General features: G+C 37.4%; 1 protein-coding gene across 1 annotated transcript in view; it reads left to right on the top strand.

Moving 5' to 3' along the window:
• Window positions 1–24,176, top strand: part of ITFG1 (integrin alpha FG-GAP repeat containing 1) — a 300,100-nt gene that overhangs the window by 64,937 nt on the left and 210,987 nt on the right. Inside the window, exon 7 of the mRNA XM_054452904.2 lies at window positions 20,262–20,326. Coding sequence (XP_054308879.2) covers window positions 20,262–20,326 — 65 coding nt within the window. The remainder of the gene's footprint in view (window positions 1–20,261; window positions 20,327–24,176) is intronic.

Genomic DNA, 24,176 nt, shown 5'->3' with positions numbered 1-24,176 from the left:
ATTAACTTTTCTTCAGAGGCAAATGTAGACTCATCTCTCCTTCTCCTGACCACCCACCACACTATGCTTAAGAAAATGGAAAGGGATAGGTTAGTGTTTTCTGCTACTATCACGTAGACTAAAGTGAAGGAATATCCTTTGGATAACAGATTAGATGTAAATTGGGTCTTCAGATACCTAAAACATTAGGCAGGCTTTTACCAAGAGACTGATATGACATTTAGTAGCAGATCGTGTTACATGGTTTGATATTTCTTCACACCTGCTTTCTGAATATAGATGTGTTCTTAATTTGATATCTAGGATTGCATACTGCTGACGATAGACATGAGGCAATAACATTGTATTTTCTGCATAAATGCATGAAAGTTTTTGAAACTTCACTTTTTTGACATTTTGAAATTGTATATTTTCATTATTAAGAGAACTCTAGAAGAGAAACTCCATTTAAAAACAGTATATGGTGCCAGTAAATACTCAGCTCTTACTATAAAGTGAGAACACATTTTTTAAATAACAAAATAGAAATACTGTTTTGCTTTTATTATACAGTGTTTCCCATCTATTAATTTATCCCCAACAGTGATTCTTAGTCACCTAAGGGGATTGCTTTCAATCATAATTGACAGATTTGTTCTGACATTTTAACTTTTACTAGTTATTTCTTCATGGGTTTAGACTGTAATATAGATTTTTGAATCAAGCTTTTTGCCTGGGCATGAAACATGATTTAGACAGTGTGACCTGCCAGATCTTTTAATCAGAATGACAATTTACGGCATCCCTAAGCAGCATATATTATGCCAATGAACATAAATGATCATGGTGTCTCATTGATATTTTCATTTTCTATTTTTATTTTTATCTAATTAGACTCTTTAAAGAGCTGTATATATTGTGGAGCAAAATGTCATCATAATTTTAATATACGATATAATGAATATATGGTAAATAGCTTTAAATTGTTTGAATTCTTATCTAATTAGGTTGAAGATGAACTAAGTCTATTTCTATCCAATATAGTTAGTTTACTGTGAACTAAAGTCTATTAATACTAAATATTCTAGACCACTGATGTGTTTAAGAAGGAAATAAAATTAGCATTCAGCTTCAATAAGCCATGTAAAAATGTTTTGTCCAAGATGTTCACATTTCTCTTAGTAGAAACTGTCCATAATCATAATGGACTCTTCATATTGTATATTGGCATGAAAAACAAAAAATATCTGAAAAGTATTAGTTAGCTGCACCACTCCTATCTATCTCCCAATACCAACAGAACTAATTTTTTTCATAAATGGTCTTTTGAAAACTAGCTGAAGTCATGGAGTAACATGAAACTTTAGTTTTTAATTACTGGAGATCTCATTTCACCCTTAGCACTCAGGATCTCAGATATCATTCGTAGGAATCGGGTGCTTATTACTTGAGAATGTTTTTGGTATACATTTTTAGAAATACAAGTTAATAAAATATGGGATAAAATGAACTGAAATTATGTAGAATGACCTGTTACAAATTGAGAGATTTATAGAGAGATGTGTCTTTTTTTTTCCACTTAGGTTTTTGGAAGCACCTTAGTTATAGTGCTTCTGGCGAGTAATGAAAACTTGGCCTTTCTGCTCTAGGAAAACATAGTCCACATGACACAGTACTTTTGTCAGAATTCTCAAAGACAGTGTGTGTTTGTGTTTTTGTGGCCTTTACCTAAAGAGAAATAGAATTTTGTTTCTGAAAAAGCTTTAAAAAGTGAAAATAGTGTATGTCGATGAGTCATGAGCGATTATCAAACAAATCTACCAGGAGGGCAAAGTGAGCTAAGGTTGAGGGTACTTTTTAACACCTTAAAATTGCTCAGCTGACTTAAAAGTATATAATATTTTCTCATCGATTTAGTAATTCTGATCAGTATGCTAAATGTACACACACACACTTTTTCTTAAAAGCAGCACAGACTATATCTTCCAGATGGCTTTGATAAATCTAGGTTTAAATTTTTCTGTCCTCTTGGGCCACAGTGAATCTTTTGTGAACATTAAAAATATGATGCAATGGGTTCTCTTACAAAAACATGTAGAGTCTGTACTAAATAAGTTCTTAAATCCTGCTGCTCTGGAGTATATCTTTCCCATTGCTCACAAGCATTTCTAGCATTATCCTGAAATTAATGCCAATTCCAGCGTACAGATCAAAGTATTTTAAAAAGTTGAGCTATCCTTTAGGATGAGTCATAACCTATTCTGTTGACCAAATTTTAATTCACATGAAGAGACTTAAAACATACATTTTAAATGACACTGATGTGTTAGTGTGTTATGTTTGCCTATAGGCAACCCCTTAATCTCCAAAACATGTAACAGCCAAATGTTTGATGAAGTCTATTGTAATTACATGGTCTTGTATTTAGTGACTTAACTTTGTCACTGTAGAAAAACCAAAAAAAATTTCTTTTTTTTTTTTTTCTTTTAGACAGAGTTTTGCTCTGTTGCCCAGGCTGGAGTGCAGTGGGGTGATCATGGCTCACTGCAACCTCCACCTCCTGAGTTCAAGTGATTCTCATGCCTCAGCCTCCCTAGTAGCTGGAAGTACAAGCCCTTGCCACCATGCCCAGCTAATTTTTATATTTTTAGTAGAGACGATGTTTTGCCATGTTCGCCAGTCTGGTCTCGAACTCCTGGCCTCAAGTGATTCTCCCACCTCGGCCTCCCAAAGTGCTGGGATTACAGGCGTGAGTCACCACACTCGGCTGCCACTGCTCATTCTTGAAGGATCTTTCCAATCTACCAAGGACCTTCTCCTTAACACCTAGGAGTTCAATACCAGTATAGCCCCTTGGATAGTGTATGGTGCACTGCCTCATAGCATCACACTGCTACTTATCTAATTATGCTAAAGGAATACAGGCTCAGGCACCCTAGAGTACAGTGTAGTCAGAAAAGGAGCAGACACATTAAGGGGTGTTGTTGGCTCTTGTTAGAGGGCCAGGAAACTCTGGGGACCGTGTCACCTTCCCTATCTCTTCCTAAGCATCTAAGTTCTAGTTGCCCTAAAATGGCAGTGCTACCTCTTTTCTAGCTCTGCATCTCTTAATATTTGTTTCTCCTCCCTCTACTAGCTGGTCAAATTTATCTGTCTTTCTCCATTTAGAATTCTGGTCCAACAAATAGTTATTATCCATCTTTGGACATAGCTTCTCATGCTTGGCCTCTTCTTTAGTTACCTGCCAGTTGTGGAGGGGTGGCCTTGGATTAAGACACCTGTGAGCTAGTCAGTACTTTTCTGATCAAAAACCTGTGGCTGGGTGATTTTTCTATTATTTACATTTAGGTTGTTAAGTATTTTGTCCCAGAGGGCTCTGTAAATTTTGTGAGACCAGTGTCAGGTATTGTTCCTTACTGTATGTGATAGCACCTCAAAGAAGCTAAGATTTATTAAGCCCCTTACAACAGAGCACTGTGTTAGACAGTCTCCGTACATTATTTCATTTCACCCTTTTCCGATTCATGCGTGAAATCAACTTACTATAAATGGTGATATTATACCCACTTTCTTGATAAATTAATTAAGAAGTAGAGAAAACAAAGGCCCATAAGTCACATAGCTAATGACTGGCACAGCTGACTCTGATTCCCAAACCTGTGTTCTTTGCAGTCTGTACCATAATGTGTAAAACTCAAGTCCTTACAATGGATCACAGGGTTCTGCACAGCCTGACACCTCACATTTCAGACCTGATCTCCTCCTCTCCTGCCCCATTTCCCTGTGCCAGCCACACAGACCTCCATGGCCTATGTTCCCGAGACACACTGTCACCTCCAGCCTTTACACGGCTGAGGCCCAGCAGGACGCTCTTCCCCCAGATATCCACAGGGCTCACTTCCTCATCTCCTTCACATCTATTTGTTTTGTGGTTTTTGTGGGCGTTTGTTGTTTTGGGGGTTTTTTGTAGAGACAGAGTCGCTTTATGTTGCCTGGTGCTGATCTCAAACTCCTGGGCTCAAACGATCCTCCCTCCTCAGCTTCCCAAAGCACTGGGATTACAGGCATTAGCCACCGCACCCAGCCTCCTTCAGATCTTTACTCAATATCACTTTATAAGTTTGCTTTCATTAAATTCCAAACACCCCTCCCACATGGACACTTCTTATCTTTATTTTTCTCTTTAATATGACCTATTTTACTTACTTATATGTAAAAATAAAGGAGCAAAAGTTTCTGCCAAGAAATACTCTTGTATTTCCAGTTAGAACAGTACTTGGCGTATATTAAGCACCCAATAAATATTCCTTGAAAAATGGGCGAAAGGATAGGTGTATATGTCTATGCGTATATGTCCCAATAATGAAATAATTCCTAGGATATTAATGCATCAGAGGTAATATAACTTAATTCTGATTCCCATATGAGAGTGTCAGAGTGGGCAGAAAATAATTTAATAACCAAATCCTTCAGTAATCTAACAAGATGCATCACATATATATTTCTAATATTTATCCTGACTTTCAAAAAGGATCTTCAGAAGCCTTTCACGTAGGTCACATAACAGAATTATACTTAGTGTTTTTATTACTGTTTCTGAAAGAATTTGAAAGAACTTTAAACGCTATGTATGCTGCAAAATACGGCCAAAAAATTTAAAATGTCTCAGAGATGATCTGAAAGATCCCAAGAGTTGTTAGGCCCAGGGCATTAAATACGACCTAAACATTTAAGCAACATTAAAAATTTGTGCACTGAATTTTACTGTGAGCAAATTGGTAGCTAAGACAAAAAAGGAAAGTTATTTGAATGTCTCATAGAAGAAAGTACCCACATTCATCTACAGAGATACGTTTACTTGGAACTTCAATTCTGTGAAAATATAGGTGTCTTTATATAGACTATCTTCAACTGTAGGATTATAAAACAGAAACTTTGCTCAAATGTATACTGCATATAAGTGCCTTGTATAGTAGTCGAGGACATAATATTAAATTATAACTAAGTCAACACATTTCCCTGAGTAACCTGATCTGAAGTTCTCTGCCATGTCCCTTTCCCACCTTTGTGCCTCTGCTTATGGGTTCTCTGTGCACCTGTATGTGTCCAGATAGTCCCTGTGCTTCAAAGCCTGATGAAACTTTCTTAATGCCCCCCAGCTGCTAAGATTCTCTACAGGCTTGGGATTCCCATGGACTTTATTTGTCTCTTCCTAAATGATATTTTTCACTTCAACTTTATATAAAAATTATATAAAATTGAATTACAAGTATTTGAAATAGTTGTCTAATCACTCAAACTAGATTTTTCTTTAAGTATAATGTATTATATGCAGTTATATTTATTAAATATTTGTTAAGAGAGCAAATGAGCCTATTCCAGTATTGGATTTTTAAAGTAATATCTTGTACAGTTCAGGCAAAATATTTCTGTTAATAAACATTATTGGCTGGGCACGGTCACTCACTCCTGTAATCCCAGCACTTTGAGAGGCCGAGGTGGGCGGATCACCTGAGGTGAGGAGTTTGAGACCAGCCTGGCCAACATGGTGAAACCCCATCTCTACTAAAAATAAAAAAATTAGCCAGGCGTGGTGGCGGGTGCCCTGTAGTCCCAGCTACTCGGGAGGCTGAGGCAAGAGAATCGCTTGAACCTGGGAGGTGGAGGTTGCAGTGAACCGAGATCGCGCCACTGCACTCCAGCCTGGGTGACAGAGTAAGACTCTATCTCAAAAAATTAAATAAATAAATAAATAAATAATAAAAAATAAGAATTATTGTATCTGGTTTTATTTCATTCTGAAGTTATGTCAGTTTATGTAAGGTTATTTGCAGCATTCATCTGTTTTTTCCCCTTGATTTCACATACAGAACTCATTACCAAATAAAGAGCAAAGACTTAAAAACCTCACAACAAACTTTCAGCTAATGATGCTTCCTTAGGAATTCTCTGTCACAATGCCTGGTGATGTCAGCCTGTGCCATGCCTGTGTCAGATTCAGTCCTGATCCTCAGTGATTATCACCTTTATCTAAGTGTATATAACTGTCCATCTGGTGAACTGAATGGATGAGCTCCAGTCTTAACAGATTGAAAAGGAATGCTTCTCCATACACATCTCATGCTGCTTTTCTTTCCACATGGAAGTTCATGGACCTGAAAATGGCTTATTTTAAGCTTCGTACCCAAACTAAAATCTTTGCATTTGGTAGGCACTTTTTATCCAATCTGACAAGCTCTGTCTTTTGGTGAACTTGTTTAATCCACTGACAAGTTATTAATGTTCTTATTGCAACAGTTGAGTTTACATCTGCCTTCTGTTTACTATGCCTCAGTCCTTCTTTGGCATATTCCTACGTTACTGCTTTCTTTTGCTTTCGGTGAATGTTCTCTATTCTAACATCTTAATTCCTTTAATTCCTTTATTAAAGTTATTCCTTTAATAACTTTTTTAACTTTTTATTTTGATTAGTGGTTGCTATAAGGCTTACTACATATATCTTAACTCATCAGAATCTACTTCAGATATGTACTAACTTAACTGCAGTGAGACATGGAAGTGTCACTTGTTTATAGCTCTATTCTCTTTCTCCCTTATTGTAATACATATTACATCTATATATGTTACAAACCCATCATACTTTGTTATAATTATTACTTTATATAACTTTATGTCTCTTAAAGAAGCTTAGAGAAGACAGTAGAGCAGATATTATTTACAATGTTTGTTATATTAACCTTCTTAGTTACTGTTTCTGGTTCTCTTCCTTTATTCCTGTGAATTCAAGTTACCATCTGGTGTCATTTTCTTGGTCTATTGCAGTTTTGCTCCCACTCACCTTCTTAGTGGTGTTGCTGGCAAATATATTACATTTCTATATATTATGGGCCTAGTGATACAATTATATACATATTGTTTTATTACAGTTGCATTTTTAAATCAGTTAAGAAAGGAGAAGGAATATATATTTAAACTGTCTTTTATAACTACATAATTCCTTTACTAATTGCACTGTTTTTTCCTGTGGATTTGAATTACTATCAGGGGTCATTTGCTTTCATCCTGAGCAACTTTAGTATTTTTTATAAGGCTGTTGTGGGACAGTCCGACCGAAAAAGGTTCAGGAGAGTTTATTGAATTAAGGTGATCACCGGCTCAGCCAGACATGTCCACAAAGTCTGAGCCCTGAAAAAGGGCTTTTGCTAGTTTTAGACATCTTAAGGTGGGAGCTACATGAGGCCGGAAGCGAGTTACAGAAGCAAGGAACAAAGGCAGCATTACAACATTCCTTGTATCTTGAGGGAAACATGTCTTGCAACCTAAACTTACCAGTCTTGTGATCCTGCAGCCCGTACAGGATGGGCCTGTAATAAACTTTGAGGAATGTGGAGTTGGGGAGTATAGATAAGGTCCACTGTCCATCTCAGAGAGAGGACAGGCTGTTAATATTCTCTTTTAACTTGAATGTAAGACAGGGTCATACTTTGCAGCAACTTTAAGAGGATTTTAAAATTTCTGTTACTACTACTATTAGGTTATAGTTGATTTCATTCATTCCTTCTTCAAGGTGAGTCTGCTGGCAGTGAATTATCTGAGTTTTTCATTATCTAAAAATGTCTTTATTTCCTCTTAAATTTTAAAATTAGTTTTCCTGAATATAGGACTTTTGGTTGACAGGAGCTTTTTTCTTCCATCATTTGGAGTATGTCATCCCACTGCCTTCTGGCCTTCATTGTTTCTGATGAGAAGTCACCCATTAAACTTATTGGGATTCTCTTCTACATGATGAATAGTTTTTCCCTTGCTTCTTTCAAAAATTTTCTTTTTCTTTGGTTTTCAGCATTTTTGCTGTGATTTATCTATCTTGGTCTCGATCTCTTTGCATTTATTCTGCTTCACATTTATTGAGCTTCTTAGATGTGAATATTAATGTTTTTCATCAAATTTAGGGAGGTTTTAGCCATTATTTCTTCAAATTTTTCTTTGTCTTCTCTCTCTCTCACTTCTACTGGAGAACGTCCATTACATATATCTTGGTGTACTTAATTGTGCCCCACATTTCTTCGAGGTTCATTTTTTCCTTATCCTTTTTTCTCTCTGTTTTTCAGGCTGCTTAATCTATCATGAAGTTTGCTAATTCTTCTGGCAGTTCAAAGCTAACGTTGAGCCCCTCAAGTGAATTTTTTATTTCAGTATATTTACTTTCAGTTCCATAATTTCCATTTGGTTTTTTATCATTTCTGTCTACGGATATTTTATATCACACTTCACTTCTTTAAGCATAATTTCCTTTAGTTTTTTTTAACATATTTGTAGTGGCTGCTTTAAAGTTTTTGTCTGAAATTTACGTCTGGTCCCTCTCACAGCACTGTCTGTTGCCAGGTTTTTGGTTTTCTGTTTTCTTGTATATGGATTATACTTTCCTGTTTCTTTATGGGTCTCAAATTTTTTATTGGACATTTAGGTAATTGTTATGGTCATTCCACAGAAAAAGCATGCACAGTCTTCCCTCCAAAATTTGGCTCAGAAGCCAAGAAGGTATGAGAAGGTTTATTAATCACATAAAGAGGCTTCGTGGGAACAGCAAGGCAGGCCTTCCAAACTGGTCTGAAAATAGTTTGAGAGATCAAGGACAGGAGACTGCCTTGGAAGGTTATTTGTGTGCTGTTTGGAGGTGGGGCCTGGGTGAGGTCCCTATGCATGAGCAGGGCTTGAGGGGCATGAACCTCCCACCAACACCAAAGGAGGCTGGCATTTTTACCAGCTTGCCCAGATATAGGGCACAAGAGGAAAAGGGAGGGGTAAGATTTAAAAGCTGTCAACAGACAAATATTAAAAAATGGAGCCAGATTCTTTTCCACAATAATATACTGTAGCAACTTTGGATACTGCCTTCCACTCCCCAAAGCTTGTTATTGTTGTTTGCTTGCTTATTTGTTTAGTGACTGGTTAGACTATTTCAGTGAAGATTATTTTCCCTGTAGTGTGAAGCCTTTGATGTTGCTCCTCAGAGGCTACAGCTTTGGAGACGTACCTTGTCATCCTGGTATGACAGTGGTTTTAGCAGGGCTCTCTTTGTCTCTTTCTGGATCACACTCAGCTGTTAGACTTCAGTAATTGCCAGCTGATTGCTCTATTTTTGACAATACCGTGGGTCATTAATTGCTCCATGGTCTGATATAATTAAGTTTGGATTCCTTTGCAGGTTTGTTCTGTAGGTTGGTAGTGTAGGTTTGTCCAGACTTCAGGAAGGTTATTTGTAGTTCTTCGTTCCCTAGTGCTCTCTGTTAAGCCCTGGTCTGTGATTTAGTTTGATTCTTTCATGAGGCCTTCTCTCTATTGCTTTCCATCAAACCTCCATTTGTTTTGAATATACCCTTAGGCTTGAACTTCCCCACACTCTGTTTTAAATATTAGGGGACTGCTTTGTAGCTGCCTGTTACAGCCTGACGCTTCTCCTGGGCAAAATCCCTGAGCATGGCTCCAGAGGTGAGAGTGAGAACAGTGACACACTTTCCCCTGAGAGGCATCCCTGCTTTAGGAACAGAACACTGCATTGGAGTGGTAGCTTCTGATCTTTGCTTCTCTTTCTGGCATTGAACCAAAGGCCTACAAAAGGGGTGGTGTGTGAGTCGCTAGGCCCCCGCTATTCTTAGTGTGCTGCATGAGAGATAGATCCTCCACCTTTGTGAGTAGGGGCTGAGTTGAAGAAGGGGTGTCCCCGGCCTCTTGGCCTCACACTCTTGGAATTTAGCCTCTACGACATATAGCAGGAGGAGATGAGAAATGGTGGCCTGCCCCGCAAGAAGTTACCACAGTCCTTGACTAGTAGCTGGGTGGAGGGGGAGCCCTGTGTTTTTGGCTGCAGCTTCCTGAAGCAGAGTTTCCTTCACACTGAGCTAGGAGGAGGAGAGAAAGAGCAGGTAGTGGTTCAAAAGTCACAGGCTCTTGCTCTTCTTGTCTGATTTTAGTATATTTTCTTGAATAAATGTTTCTTCATTTGTTATATGCTCTCAGAACGATTTCCAGAGACTGTAAATTTTTTTTAAATAATTTCCCCCAGTTATGCTTGTTTTACTGGAGAGCAGGTCTGTAGGGCTCACACTGTCATTCCAGAAGGGAATTTTTACAATTGGTAGGCATTTGCTGACCTAAAACTCATCAATCCTAATGCCAGATAACAGATGGTTTTTTGTTTAAGTCAATGGCCTTGAATTTTGTTCACTGTTTTGGCTGTGGCTTTTTTAGGATGAAGGTTTTATCATGTATGCTCCAAAGAAATATTCTGCCATGTTATAGATTAGTCTATAAATTAAATATGATCAATTTACAAAACAGCATTAGAATTTTCCTGTCTAGCTTAACAGCCTTTCCTTGTTTTTAGTGCAGTGTTTTAAGTCTTCAGTTTTAGAAGCTCAAAGTTTTGGTTCTCATGTAAGGCCTTTTGACATTAAAAAAGAAAGGTTGAAGTCTTCTCATTGAAGTGAGCACTCAGCATGACCTATAACTAGCATTCTGCTATTACAACAGGCAGAGAAAACTGAGGAAAAAGAAGGTTCATTAGAAGTTCTTAGTCACTGTAAGGTTTACTCTTTGCTGCATTAGAATGATTGAAGATAGACTTTCAGAGTTAACATTGTTTTAAAATTATTTCATGTAGCTTTTGAAAGGAAGCCTCAATATTTTTAATATACATTTCATTTTCATGTTTAATCACTATCATACTTGTTTCTGCTTCAAGAGAATTTTTTATAGTTTCACATGTTAAGTTTAGGGACTACTTTAATCTAATGCCATATGCTGGGGAAATTATTTACTTCTCAGAATTACCAACTTCAGATTATGTACAACTGGAATGCACATAAGAGCAATTTTTATAATTGTTAAGTGTATTTAGTGTGTATTTTACATTAATAAACTTTAATTTTTTTGAACTAACTAGAGGCCATGAGTATGCCTCATTATTTTAATAAATTACTTTAACCTAAAGTTTCTTAATAATCTGATTATTTGATTTTAACTTATTTCAAACATACAAACCTTTATAAACACAATGTCACGTGTTGGTAATGTTAGCATTTCACTAATGTGAATATAATAACTTCTTAAAATGAATTGCACAGTTTCTGACCAGTGCAAATGTCACTTCCTCAGTGAAGCCCTCCTCAAATTCGTCCAACAAGAGAGTACCTCTGCCAGCTCTGTTCCAATAGTATGTATTCATAATTCTAGCAGAGCCATTACCACATAGTATTTGTCAATTTCCACATCTGCCTCCTCAAGGAAGGAGTAGAGAGAACTAGTAGAGACAGTAACCTCACCATGTTGGCCAGGCTGGTCTCGAACTCCTGACCTCAGGTGATCCCCCCCCACCTTGACCTCCCAAAGTGCTGGGATTACAGGCGTGAGCCACCATGCCCCGCCATCATCTGTGTTTATCTCTCCAATACCTAGTTGAGTGCCACGCAGTCAGAGGTATTTAAAAGATGTTTGAATCAGTTGGTGGATATGACGTGGAAAAAAAATTTGATGATCATTCTTTCACATCATTTTATAGGCAAGTAAGTGAAGTCCAGAAAGGTAACATTTTGCTTTACTTTTTCCAAGTTATCAGACTGTATTACTTCAGGCATTTTATCACTACAGTGCTCTAGATTCAGGAAAAATATTCCCTTCCAGTATGTTCCAGAAATAATGTGTGGAAACCTTAGAGACAGGTTATTTCATTAAGACCAGGGTTAGTCTAGCAGAAAATGCCTCTCTGGTGTGTAGAAAGTGAACTAAGAATAGTTAAAAAAAGAAGACAGTACACAAATCAGGTTTCCAGACTAGATGGAGCATAAGTGCCTGCTGTTAGAGGTTTGATTTTCAGTTACAATGAATTTAAATCATTTTAAATAACTAATTTTGTATTTTTAACCATCCTTCCCTTGGATTTACAAGAGAAATAAACTGCTAACCTTAGCTGACCACCTGTATCATGTTTTGCAGTTCAGTCTGAGTTAGCAGTTATTAGAGAGACCAGCAACTTCTACTCATAACTCTTGGAGCATTATCACCTTGATTGAATTGTGCCACTTAAGAAATAAATCAGTTTGAAGTTGAAGTTGATTTTAAATGTCTGGCCACAATTTTTGTGAATAAAATTAAGAGTTTTTTTCTAACACATACCCCATGACTAGGAGTCCATCATGTAGTGAAAATTTAGAGTTCTGTCAAAAATGTTTCTCTCAGGAGACAGAAATGTATTAAAAAATATAATTTTTGGAAGTCCTTTAACATCAGCATAAACTGACAGTCTTTTTTCTTTTCTTTTCTTTTCTTTTGAGATGGAGTTTTGCTCTCGTTGCCCAGGTTGGAGTGCAATGGCACGATCTTGGCTCACTGCAACCTCCGCCTCCTGGATTCAAGCAATTCTCCTGCCTCAGCCTCCCGAGTAGCTGGGATTACAGGCATGCGCCACCATGCCCAGCTAATTGTTTGTATTTAGTAGAGACAGGATTTCACCATGTTGGTCAGCTGGTCTCGAACTCCTGACCTCAGGTGATCCACCCGCCTTGGCCTCCCAAAGTGTTGGGATTACAGGCGTGTGCCACCACGCCCGGCCCAGTCTTTTCATTTGGAGGAAATAAATGCTCAGAAATCCAACATGCCATGTTTCAGCTGCTAAAAAAACCATTTTTGGATAGTAGTGCTTGTATAGGCAGCTATTGAGCAACTAGAAAGTGTAACATCTTTGTAAATCTATAATGAGGCACAGGTGGACAAGATAAGAAAGCATCAGGATTTTGGAATGAAAGTTAAGTAACCTTAGTGCATAAACCAAATTATTGCAGACTGATTTCATTGCCCTAAGAAAACGCATCAGGGCAAATATAATTCTAAAATTTATATTTTAAAACCTTCATTTAAGTTAATTTACATAAATGAAAGTTGATGGGAAATCAGAAAATCTTAGCAACTATTGATGCCAGGGTCCTGTTCTCCAGTTATTTCCATCATTAAGTATTATCTCTGTTGACTTCTTTACCTTCTGGAACATAGAGGACTTTTTGAGAAAGGGGAGAGTCTTATGTTTGAAGTTTGTATTAATGTCTGTTAACCCATATAAACATTCCAGTATTGAAAATATTAAAGCTACAAAATCTCCCTGAAATTCCTTAAGGTCCTGACCTCACAAGGGTAGAGGAAATATGTGACTTCACTTGATACATATATTTAACACCAGAATTCAAAATATTGCTAAGTCTTTGGGGACCATTAACTTACCACAATTGTCTTGATTACATTTCTCCTAACAATTCAACATACAGGTTATGAAAAATAAATTCCTCTGATAAAAGTGTAGTAATTGGAAAATTTTTACTCCTAATTTGTTAATAACCCTCATCAAGTAAAAATTATAATCCCCTTAGACATTCCATTTCAGTGCGGTTAACAGGTTCCTATCATTATTTGCTGCCAGCAGCCTGTTACTTGGAATTTATTGGTTTTGCCTCAAATTTTTAGTTTATATACAATCTGAAATAAATAAAGCCAGTGATTTCCACCACTCACCCCCACCCCCCAACTTCTGATAATGATTTGACTGACGAGGGAAGACAGGGTAGGAATGTGTTCATTGCTACCATTAGTGGTTTCAGCCTTGTGTGCCTGGATTCCAGAGTGTGGTGTGTGCGTCTCTCTGTATCTTGTTGTGTACCTTCTTGAATTAGAGATCATCAGAGCTGTCTGCTAACTATGGTGAATCTTCATTTTGGACCCCATGTTTCAGAAAATAAAGAGAAAGAAAGTCTAGATAGAAGATAATGAACTCAAAAGTTGAAATTTTAAAATGATTCTTGGAAATGTAGACTTGTGAATGGGGAACAATTCAAGCACATTTCTCATATCATCTTACTAAATTAGTGCATCTTTATAAAATATGATCTGGCAGAATTATTTGATATAGGAAATAGGGTTGATCTTCTGCAAACAAAAATATAACTAATGCAGTCATCTCTATCAGAGGTTTCAAACCAATACTCCTGAGCAAAATCAGCCTGGAGACATGTTTTGAGTTTTTTTGACCCATGCTGTGTTTCAGATATTTTGAATTAAGTTTCAGTATTTCAAAAGTATGATTTTTCATATTAAAAATCATATTTCTGTAACAATTGTCTGGAGCTAATTAATTCTGTCCCTCTGGTCAGTGATGATCTCTTTTGCTTCATCCAGTTCCCTCACTTGCTACTGTCTCTTTTATCCTGAGATGCTTATTCAGTTTGTATGCCCTTGCCTTTTTACTATTTGATCATCCTGTTTGTACCAGGCCCTCTTAACTTATTTAAGTTAAGGCCTTATGCCTTACAGCATTTCAATTGATGACCTCTGAGCTACAGAATGCAATTAAACTGCTGCTGCAAAGAGTGAGAGCTGGCATGACCTGGTTTGTCTTAGTGATTTCAGCAGTCATATGGCCTTCAGTATAGTTTTTAATGAATAAGTGGAGGAAAAGGTGTTTTATTTTAAAGATATTTTTATTATTCTACATTGTTATGCTGCCCTTCCACTAATATAACTGGGCCTAAGAGAAACTGGATAGTACTATAGAACAGATATAAACATGAGCTTGGCATGGCCTCCTAGCTTGAGCATAGAAACAGTATAAGTTATGATACTGCTTTGAGCCATTCTTTGTGGAAATGTCTCCAGACATTTCAGCTTACAGAAAATACTACGAATGTTTTATTAACTATGTTTTTCTAAAATAACCCATAATATTACTCCTTTGTGAATAGTAACTATTATTATCCAAGGAGAATTTCTTCATGCAGGAACTCAAAATAATATTATGAATAGTTTTTTTTTAATCTCCATTGGAATATTTTTCTTAAAACTTGAGACATCACACTGAAGGATATAGTGCCTGAAATCACAATTTTCAACATCTTCTTTTACACCATAGTATATCAAAAGGATATTACATGCTCATGATTAATCATTAAGCTTTGTTTTGAGTTTGAGTTTTTCTAACATGATTTAGTTCATTTAGACTTCCAATTTAAGTTTCTAAAACTCCTGAGGCTTCCTTTTAATGCCAACTTTAACCAGAGAGCTCTTCATTTGAAAGGAAGGCTAAGCTGCAGTTGACGAAGATTAAAATGCAGTAGCTTACTCCTTTCAAGCTATGAATGGAGATAATTGAAGCATAAATTTAATGTTTTTGTATACACTTGTCTATGTCTCTGTAGTTTCTGAGGAAGAAACTGCATGTGCATTGAATATTTTCACTATTTTACTTGTTAAATGAATCTAATGAAAAAGAACTTAATTGAGTTTGGAGTTTACATCCTGAATTTTTCATGAAATCATGATGTGATCTTTTGTTACGGAGTATTTGTTCAAGTGAATACTAGTGATATCAGCTATCATTATGTTGTTTCTATTAGCATTTTTAAACTTAGTTTTTAAAACAGGAAAGACAAACCCATATCCAAAATATATATGGTTCCTGTAAATGAATTGCTGCCACTTCCAGGGTGAAAGGGGTCCAATGTAGTCGCCAAGCCACCAACTGTTTATTCCAAACCACAACTCACCCACTCTCCCTATACCAACTCTGTTCTTCCATCCCCCACCCTGCCTTGATCAAACACATGCAGAACTTAGTCTCATGCACACTCTCCTGGCTCCTGCCAGTACGTGTCCACTAGGTCCTTGACTTAATTCAGAGTGCAGTCCCTTACCTGTTCATCACATTCCTGGCTAAGTTTACACTGTAATTTAACCTTACTTTTTGGCCTAGTGTCCAGGAGATAAGGTGGGCAGAGCATAGGAATGGGGGTGTGACTCACATAATGAGGGCAGGTACTTCTCCGTCATCATCATCAAACAGGAAAGAACACTAGCCATTAACAGCAAAGAGTGGGCTACTTTTACAGACTAGGAAGTTTTGCGTGAATCTGAGGACTCAAAAGTTTCTGCTTCATCAACCTAGATGTTCCCTTTCCATGGATCATGTATTTTGTTTCCAACCTATGGCTCTAACCTTAGCATAGCAGAGGTGCTATGGTTGAGAATTTAACCTTCTTGGGTTCTCTTCTTCTGCTCTTACTGGTCAAAGTCCTCCTTGCCCTTTTGGTGCAGGATGTGAGAACCTCTTTTTTTTTTTTTGGCTGCCCAAGAGACCCTCTTCCTTTCACATTTAGCTTTTAATTTCTGATCAATCATGTTCAGCCTTTGTATCTGTCTTGTACTGCCTCAATTGAGCTTAGCAATAGCTGTCTAATTACCCTGTCCTTAGCATTAGTGTTTGCCTCATATTTCTCAAAAAAAAAAAAAAACACAAAATATCACACCCCCACTAGTGTATTTATTTCCACCAGAATACTATCGCAAGACAGCAGCAGTAAAAGATAAGTGGGGGAAAAGGTGTTTTATTTGGGGGCTGTCTCTGCCTTATCCCCAGTGAAGGAACCCATATTGCCTTCCCCATGATAGGTGATCCAACTACAGAATCTCATCTCTTTTTTTTTTTTTTTTTTTTTGAGATGGAGTCTCGCCCTTGTCACCCAAGCTGGGGTACAGTGGCGCCATCTCGGCTCACTGCAACCTCCACCTCCCAGGTTCAAGCAATTCTGCATCAGCCTCCTGAGTAGCTGGGATTACAGGTGCACACCACTACGCCTGGCTAATTTTTGTCTTTTTAGTAGAGACGGGGTTTCACCATGTTGGCCAAGCTGGTCTTAAACTCCTGACGTCAGGTGATCTGCCCACCTCGGCCTCTCAAAGTGCAGGCATTACTGGTGTGAGCCACCGTGCCCAGTCCAGAATCTCATCTTAGTGTCTGTTTTCTCAGATCACTTTTAGTATCAACTATTGTTGGTTGGGTTTCCTGGGAAGCAGACTTTCAGACTGAGATTCAAGGGCATGAAGTTTCATTTTATAGTCAAAACCAGTGGATGGCATGAGACAGAAACAGTTGGGCTGCAATTCAGTGTCAGTAAAAGCCTCAAGTGACCCCTGGGGAGCTCTGAATGTGGAATGGCCCTGTAGAGTTGTCCTGAGTTGTGGTGAGTGGGTCCAGCCGTTATACCTCCAAATTGACGATTGATTGGATGCAGGCTAGTCCAGAAAGGGATGCAACCTTCTGAAAGGTAGCTCCTTTTCAGCCGAAGTTGTTCCAAAGAGGGCTTAACCACTTAGGATTGTCTACCAGCAATATTTCTAGAAGCTGAGAGAATAAATCCTTAATTCCCAAAAGGGCATCTGGTGGCATGTCACATCCATGACAGTTTCTGGAGTGCATTTCCTTAATTTTATTTTATGAATTACTCTTAGCCATGTGAGAGGGTGAGAACTTTATTGCTTCGTTGATTAAAAATTTTCTTTAGGAGTTTCTTCATTCCCGTTTCATTCAAAGTCTGAGGCATGATTCTTTATATTTAACTACTAATAATTAATTTTCTCTATTTTTGTTTCTCCGTGTAATGAATCATTTATTTTTTCTATGGCCCCTTTACATAATTGAATAGTAAAACGATTTTTTTTTTAATCTCTTTTACAAGATACTTCCAGTCCCTCAACTAGCTTTACTACTTTTCAAAGTTTTAATAAATAGCTAGCAAAGCCATGGAAATAGAATCAGCATTGTGTGTTATAGTTCCTAAATTCTTTAAATATGCATGAAAGAAGAGGGCAGAATTTTCACCTTCTATGCAAATATAGATTGTGACTAATAGAACACCAGTGGAAAAAAATTTTTGAATTGATTTTCAAGGAGTGGTGATAAATTGCTGGTAGTTACACCACTCCCTCTAACTATCCCCCTTAGCCATATCTTAACCATATGTGGTCACAGAGTCATTCTTCTAATCCCATGACGGTAACTGCCTTATCAAGACACCAGACCTTTGATTTCTTGTTGAAAACATGTCTCCACATTTATTCTATTTTCAAATGGGTTAAGAGTTTCAAAAGTTGGATATTTTCAGTTTGAACAAATTCACCTGTAATGTAGTAGCATGCTTGCCCCTTTTCTCGGTTTTACTTCTTTCAAATAGGTCAGAACTTGCACTCATGCCTCCCTTAGTGATTCTTAGAACTCTCTTTGGCTGTTAATCCCTAATCACTTTCTTACGCTGATTATTCCCATTTTCAGATGCTATAAAATTGTAACACCTTTTAAACATACTTAGTACAGTAGTCACTGTGATTATTTTTAATGAAACACTTTAATGTAGACCCTTCTTTTCCCAAGACTTTCCATTTAAAGACATAATAGAGCAATTATTTTTAGACATCCAAGCAAATTTGCAAGAACTACAATATACATATACAATATAGCATGTCATCCCTAATTATCCAACAATCATTTGAACATGTGATATTTCCTAGCTCATAGAAACAGCAGGGATAAAAAAAATCCGTTAGGCATTATTCCTGCCCTCAGGGAGCTTTGGACAGACAGATGTGAAGCCAGAATACCATGGTAGGTTGTAATCACTGCCGTGACGGAGGTAGCACAGGAGAATAACAGCAGAGGGAAAGCTATGTCTAGGGAGAGGAAGGAACTCTAGAAGGAAGAGGACATTTCAGCCAATTTTGAAGAATCCATTCACCAGGTGGCTGTGAGGTGGAAAGGTACTACAGAGACAAGGAATGACATGTACAGAGGCAATCAGAGGTCAAAAAACATGATAAAATCTGGTGACTACTTTGCTCTGTCTGAACACAGTCTTCTTGTGAGGGAGTAGCACAGAATCGCGGCTGGAAAGGTAAGTAAGGTAGCCTTCACATAACAGCTGAGGGATTTGCCCTTCATCTTGGAAGAAAAGGAATGACATCAAATGACTTTGGAAGTAACACGTCATTGGGAGTACATGAGTAACAGTAAACAAATGACGTTCGTAGAGGACTACATTTGTATATCCACAGGCAAAGCATTTTCCTTGTTGTGGAAATAAATACAGAGCTATTTGATACATGGACAAAAGAATGGTTCCACTTGGAATGAGGAGTTTTGAGTTCAACTAATTATAAAAATAAATTCCTTAGCTGGGTGATTCCATGAAAATCTTTATTATTACAATTATTAGATAAATTAGCTTCATCAAATTCATATGACACCCTTACGGAAAACACATTAAAATGTGAATGATAGTTTTCTAAGCATATCTAATGTAGGAAGGAAAAAAAAACTTTTTTTTTCAGTAGTTATGGCCTTCACATCACTCTGAATTTTTTTTTTTTTTAATTTTTATTTTTTTGGTGAGACGGAGTCTCCCTCTGTTGCCAGGCTGGAGATCAGAATCTCGGCTCACTGCAACCTCCGTCCGCCTCCTGGGTTCAAGTGATTCTTCTGCCTCCGCCTCCCAAGTAGCTGGGACTACAGGCGCACGCCATCACACCCAGCTAATTTTTGTGTTTTTAGTAGAGATGGGGTTTCACCATGTTGGCCAGGATGGTCTTGATCTCCCACCTCGGCTTCCCAAAGTGCTGGGATTGTAGGCGTGAGCCAAAGCGCCCTGCCAGTAATTTGTTTTTTGAAGCATATAACAGTAATGTTATTTTAATATTCCTATAAGCCACCTCATTGTTTTAATACCTTATATATTCACTAAGTAAAATTGCCATGATGCAAACATAATAAATGCTGCTACTAGAATAGATTTGTTTGCAGTAATAGACCTTTACAATAATAGGATGTTTCATTTGACTGTGAACCTTTTTTTTTTTCCAAAGGAATTTTATTAAAATTATTGTACTTTTCAATAAAACAACCATTCGTTAGCTGGAATTTATGAAGACAATTCTATTACTGAAAATTTGAAACATAATTTATTGTTCATTTAACATGAGTGCAAAAACTTTTGGGTGGTGAAATACTGTTATTTAAAATAATGCTGAAAACTATGATATATAGGTAAGTGTAGCTTGCTTTCAGGGTGAGAAAGCAAATGTGATTGCGATCAGAATATCTGTTTTAAAAAATATAGTACACTTTGGAATAAAAAAGATTAAAAGGCACATGATTTAGAAAAAGTGCGACACATAACTATTCTTGGAAATAAGGAATGTTCTTGAAGGACTAATACCAAATATCCTCGTTAAATACATTTCCTTTAATGCAGGGTCATCTGCTCTTTTTTTGATGGGATGAAACTTGTTAAAATATAATTTAAAATATGTTTAAGTAGAATTGTATTAATTCTTTTAATGTATTGCATTTTTTTTCTGTTTTTAAATGTACACATCAGTAAGACTACAAAACTTTACGTTTTTATTATTTTTCCTTCTAGATTTATTCCTGACGACATTGAATGCCACCACTAGTACCTTCCAGTTTGAGATATGGGAAAATTTGGTAAGAAATCTTTTCCTTGAAGCATTTTAAAATGGTGGCTTTCAGTAAAAGCACACAATTTTAGAAAATAAAATGAAAATAATCACTTGGTTGATTTCAACAATAAATAGAAAACTTTAAGAGCCTTTGGTTGCATTGCTGCATTCAAACTACTGAATATTGCTGAAGGAAGTGATTCATTCAGCATCAGTTACTCTTCAGGTTTTTAGGCATGACTGCCAATTAAACCAATCAGGCTGCCCTAATGTGCATGTTAACAGGACCCCTACTATGCTGTCAGCTGTTGAGAGAGTTACTGTCATTTAATTTGTCAGCATGATGGTTTATGAAAAAAACTATTTTTAAAAGACTAATTTTTCCCCTTTGCCTTTAGGCTTATATAAAGGAATAAGACAACAAACACCAAACTTACTGCCAGGTTGACTAGGATTAAGAAATCTTTCCCAATAGGGTTTTTTTTTTTAATTGTAAGTAGAAGATTCCCAAACCAATGTCATGATTTTGTTTTACTTTTAGCTGGATGTGAGTTATATGATGGATTAATTAATGAAGAATAAACCACCTGAAATTTTAAAGTTAAATTTCAGGCTACATAGTAGAAGACAGGAGCTGAGACCAGACAAAACTGGCCATCACAGTGACATTCGTGAAGTATTGGCCAAGTATCGAACCCCACTTTCCACACACAGAAAATGGGCGTAAGAGCCTCTGCTTCACAGGATCTTTATGAAGATCAAATGAAACAGTTTGTGTAACATGCCTGACATGCAGTAGGCATTTATCGAATTTTAATTTTAGGTCTGTTGATTTCCCATCTGCAACTCCTGATTGTATTTTATTCAATCCAAATTAAACCCATAACCTTTTATAAATTTTATTAAAATGCTGATAAAAAATAAGCAGATTTTTGAAATGTAAAGCACAAACTTATGGAAAGAGACTCAGACTCATTATCGGCCATCCCTCATAATACGGTAAGTGATGCTGGTCATGACTCAGATCTTGTCATGGAAGGAAACTACGATGGGGGGTTGCTTTGTTTAGATGAAATCAGAGCTTCCAACTACTTCTAAGCTCAGCAATTTGATTCTTTTTTTTTTTTTTTAAATGGGGCAAGGGGAAGTAAGACGTCTAAATCAAAAAAGACTTATTTAATGTACTACTTTTTTTAAAAAGTAGTTATATTTGTTTTTCTGATAATAGAAATATGGTTGCTATATTTTTATGACTGCCATACATTAAGTCCCCGCTGCTGGGGGAAGTTTGTTTGCAGGTGGCCTTTCATTGCTACCACAAGTGAATCTTGTAGTATTAGAAAATGAGAGGTGTATTTGATTAACTTGTATCTGAGGGTCGGGAGAAGCCTCATTATAAATAAGTAGAATATCTATAGAACATAATGAAACACCCTTAAGTATCTGAGGTTCTTTCAGTCTAGGCTGATTTAAGCTTAATGGAGTGAAGCAACTCAATAGGAGAAGATTCTTGATGAATAAAATAGATTTTGACTGGGTCTTTTGGTATTGTTTTCTTTAAAGAAAACTAATAAATTCACTGTTAGAAAATGGGAACTAAGGGTTTTTCTTCTTATAAAGTGGCTGGATCAGTAACTTTTAAAGAAAAAAGTATTTTTAAACTCTTGTTAAAGATGATAAGGCAGATTTTCTTCGAGAGTGCTCCACAGTGGGGTTTTGCAGTAGTGGGAAGAGATTGGACTCACTTCCAAATACAAGGAAAATCAGGGTGTTATAACCAGTGAGCATCATTGGATGGGGATCAGTGGAAGGGAAATTACTTGGGCAGGGTAGTGGTTGGGATAAGTTAAGCAGAGTTCTCGGAGGAGCCTAACCAAAGTTTGGCCAAGGAGATAATCTTTCTCAGTTTCCACAGTAACAATAGTTAATCATTAGTAGATTCAGAATTAACTAGGATAGGTAAAGTTTGGTTTTCATAAAATGAATGATCATTTTCAATTAGAGATTGGACAGAGACTTTACAGTCACTTACTAATTTGCCAAAGAAACCTCAAAACCTATAAAACCACATTAGTCAGTAGAAGAATGAAAGCTCAACAAATCTTCTTACGTATCAGTTGCATGTACAGCCCCATGGTAGTGCTCTGGCAGATACAGAAGTGAATAGGGCTTGTAGGCTAGGAGCTGGGATGTGAGTATGGATGATGCTGGCTGGTATGATGAGATATACATTATGCTACAGGAATTCAAAGAGCAGTTGCTTCTGTCAGGTTCCAGAATTATCAGTGAAGGCCTCAAGAAAGATGTGGTATTTAGGCCAGGAGTGGTGGCTCACACCTGTAATCCCATCACTTTGGGAGGCTGAGGCGGCTAGATCACCTGAGGTCAGGAGTTCAAGACCAGCCTTGCCAACATGGTGAAACCCCGTCTCTACTAAAAATACAAAATTAGCCAGGTATAGTGGTGCACGCCTGTAGTCCCAGCTATTCAGAGGCTGAGGCAAGAGAATCACTTGATCCCAGGAGGTGGAGGTTGCAGTGAGCCGAGATTGCACCACTGCACTCCAGCCTGGGCGACAAGAGCAAAACTTCTCAAAAGGAAAAAAAAGAAAAAAAAAGATGTAGTATTCAACATGGCTAGTATGAATTAAAGGATTTTAGTGATTTGGAAGTGAGAAAGAAAGAGGAAAAGGCAGGCAAGGAATTGCACGGGAGACACAGGACACATCCAGATGGTATAAAGTGGCTGATTTAGGCCAGAACATAAAAGAGATATTGAAATGTAAGACTAGAAAAATCGGTTTATACAAGATCAGCAAGAGCTTTGATCTCCAAACTAAGTAATTTGATCTCTTAAAAATCTACTGAGAATCTATTGTTTTAGGACTGAGAGTGAGATGAATAGAACCTTCATTATTACAATTAAATTGGCCACTGTATATCAGATAGGTTAGCATGCAACATCTGGAGGTAGGGAGATTAAAGTTTATAGTAAATTTAGGAGGAATGTATAATAACCTGGGAAAGAGATGAATGATTAAAGAAAGAAGTGTTGGAAATAGACGAGAAGGGTTAGATATGAGAATATAGGATGACCATTAACACAGTGCTTACTTGTGTTTTCTTCTGGTGAGCAATAAGAGAAATAGAGGCCAGGCACAGTAGCTCACACCTGTAATCCCAGTACTTTGGGAGGCTGAGGCAGGCAGATCATTGGAGGCTGGGAGTTTAAGACCAGGCTGGCCAGCTGGTGAAACCCCATCTCTACTAAAAATACAAAAATTAGCTAGGTGTGGTGGCACATGCCTGTAGTCCCAGCTACTTGGGAGGCTGAGGCAGAAGAATCGCTTGAACCCGGGAGGCAGAGGTTGCAGTGAGATCATGCCACTGCACTCCAGCCTGGGAAACAGAGCAAGACTCCATCTCAAAAAAATAAAAAATAAAAATAAAAAAAGAGAGAAATAGAAAAGACAAAAGAAGTAACTAATTTTGGGCAGGAAAAAAATTATTTTAGAGTAGAGATATGTCTCCCAACTACTCAGGAGGCTGAGGCAGGAGGATTGCTTGAGCCGAAGAGTTTGAGGCTGTGGTGAGCTATGATTGCACCACTGCACTCCAGCCTGAGCGACAGAGCAAGACCTCATCTCTATATTAAAATTTTTTTTAAAAAAGCAAAAAAACAGAGACATGTCAAGGAAGTGGTTAGAAATGTAGGAACAGAACTCAAGGAAGAAAGTAGGTAAGTGTCGTGGAGGAAGAGTGAAGAATGGCAAAACCAGAGACCATCCTGGCTAACATGGTGAAACCCTGTCTCTACTAAAAATGCAAAAAATTAACCGGGTGTGGTGGCGGGCGCCTGTAGTCCCAGCTGCTGGG

This window comes from Pongo pygmaeus, chromosome 18 (genome assembly GCF_028885625.2).
Source record: "Pongo pygmaeus isolate AG05252 chromosome 18, NHGRI_mPonPyg2-v2.0_pri, whole genome shotgun sequence".
NCBI lineage: Eukaryota > Metazoa > Chordata > Mammalia > Primates > Hominidae > Pongo > Pongo pygmaeus.
Note: the sequence above shows the minus strand (reverse complement) of the source record. Positions and strands in the feature narration are given on the sequence as shown.